The sequence below is a fragment of the Stegastes partitus genome, unplaced genomic scaffold (genome assembly GCF_000690725.1).
Source record: "Stegastes partitus isolate 25-593 unplaced genomic scaffold, Stegastes_partitus-1.0.2 Scaffold879, whole genome shotgun sequence".
NCBI classification, from domain to species: Eukaryota; Metazoa; Chordata; class Actinopteri; family Pomacentridae; genus Stegastes; species Stegastes partitus.
Genome location: NW_007578610.1, coordinates 293,534 through 295,400, shown reverse-complemented (window position 1 = coordinate 295,400; position 1,867 = coordinate 293,534). Strand labels below are relative to the sequence as shown.

The 1,867-nt window shown below is 37.8% G+C and overlaps 1 protein-coding gene across 1 annotated transcript in view; it reads left to right on the top strand.

Annotated features, from left to right (window-relative positions):
* The first annotated feature begins 1,516 nt into the window (after positions 1–1,516).
* LOC103365832 (uncharacterized) overlaps positions 1,517–1,867 on the top strand; it is a 14,747-nt gene continuing 14,396 nt past the window's right edge. The window contains exon 1 of the mRNA XM_008293380.1: positions 1,517–1,645. Coding sequence (XP_008291602.1) covers positions 1,585–1,645 — 61 coding nt within the window. The 5' untranslated portion in view covers positions 1,517–1,584. The remainder of the gene's footprint in view (positions 1,646–1,867) is intronic.

The following is a 1,867-nucleotide window of genomic DNA, read 5'->3' as shown; positions in this document are numbered from 1 at the left end:
TGATTACTTTGTGCTAAAAGCAGAGCAGTGGAGGATCAGAAGTGGGTCTGGTACTGGAGAGTTTAATGTGTGTGATTGTGTTGTTTTGTTCCTCACAGGTGTGTAATGATGAAGATGATGGACTTTGATCTTCCTGCTTCTGTTAAACTCCACTGATCTACATCAACTTAATAAGAGTTGTTGGATATTTAAAAAAAAAAAAAAAAGAAAAAGAAAAAAAAGAAAATGTATTCATTTCCCACCAGCTCATTCATTTCATCTCTCTCCTCACCTGTATGTACTTCCCTCATTAGTTCCTCAGTATAAATACACAACCGACTCATCACCACATTGTGTTTGTGAATGTTGCCAAAGATTTTCAGCATCCACAGCCTGTTTGTTCTTTGTTTTTTGCTCCAATCTGTAAATCTGAAACTTTATTGTAGCCTAATTTTCCTGCAAAAGTCAACTTGAGTCGTCTCCAAGTGACGTTCGTCTGTCTCTCACAGTGTTGTACATTTGGTTTGTTTTCTCTGAGGTGACTACATGTAAATCTACTGTGTGTTTTGTGATTTCTTGGTGTACATACTAAGAGTGTTTTCATCCTGAATGGCTGATATTTCATACTGTGGATGTTCTGCTTCTGCTGATAATAAACCTTCCCTCTGCTGAAACTCTTTGTTCTCATGGGTACTACAATGTGTTGAAATGAGGGCATATGTTTCTGCAGTGTATCTGGTCATCATTAGAGGTTGAAACCTCCAGACTCTGTTGCTGTTGTAACCACATTCTCACCAAAACGCTTCCCCCTCAGTTCTCAGAAAAGAATGCCGCAAAGACACTGTGAGGAACTAACAGGTCTCAGACCATCTTATCTGAGTGCTGCATTTTTATCACCAAGAGTCCGTTTGTGGTTGGTGATGAGTTTGACTCTTCACTTGTCCAACTTCATCAACATGAATCTTGTGTGTTTTCTAATAAACATGATCTACAGACAAGAAGAGCTGCTTCACTGCTATCATTTGTCTTCACCAACAATCCTCAAACACTCGTCCATTTCTTCTTTCTGAGATGTCAGATCCACTGTGGGACTGGACACAATGTGAACTGATTGAGTCTTCATGTGCTTTTCTTGTCACAGCATCATGTTTTCTCAAACTGAGCTCTAAACGTTAAAATAAGTTTCTTTTCTGTGTATTAAGTTAGTGTCTCACAATCAGTTGTCCATCCTACATACTCATTTCAGTTTACAGGGTCGTTGTCAGCCTGCTGTGATCCTGATCTCTTTAATATTGGAAAAAAAATAAACAAATATTCTCCTCTCTACATAATGTTACAGCTGTAATGCAGAACGTTTCAACAAACATGAACATCAGTTATGATCAAGCCAAATGAGTTCACACATTGACCATAAAACAGGAAGTTAAAAGTTGCATGATGTGGCTACAAAAAAAACAACAACTGACAGAAAAGAAGACAAAAAAAATATTCAAGTTGTATTGAGGAAGTGTCACTTCACTAATTACAAGGAGGAGAATCACTTGTGTTGAAGAAGCTCCAGTTTAGAGACTTTCATCAGAGAGAAAAGAGAGACGGAGAGGAACGATGGTGGAATCTAGATGGAATAAAATGTTTCTTGTTTTGATGCTGGTGCTTCAGTTCACAGGTAAGGACACAAATAACATCTACATTACAGAGACAGCTTTTCCTTCTCATGCTGCTTCATCATGTAACCTTCATTTAATCATGTTTCTACAAGACACACTCTGAGTTTAGTTCCCTTTTGAAAGTCAATGAGGAGACACATACATATAAAAAGCTTTCTTTGCTAACTTTAGTGTCTTAAATGATCCTCCCTCTGATGTTAAACATTTGTGTTTCTCTGTCG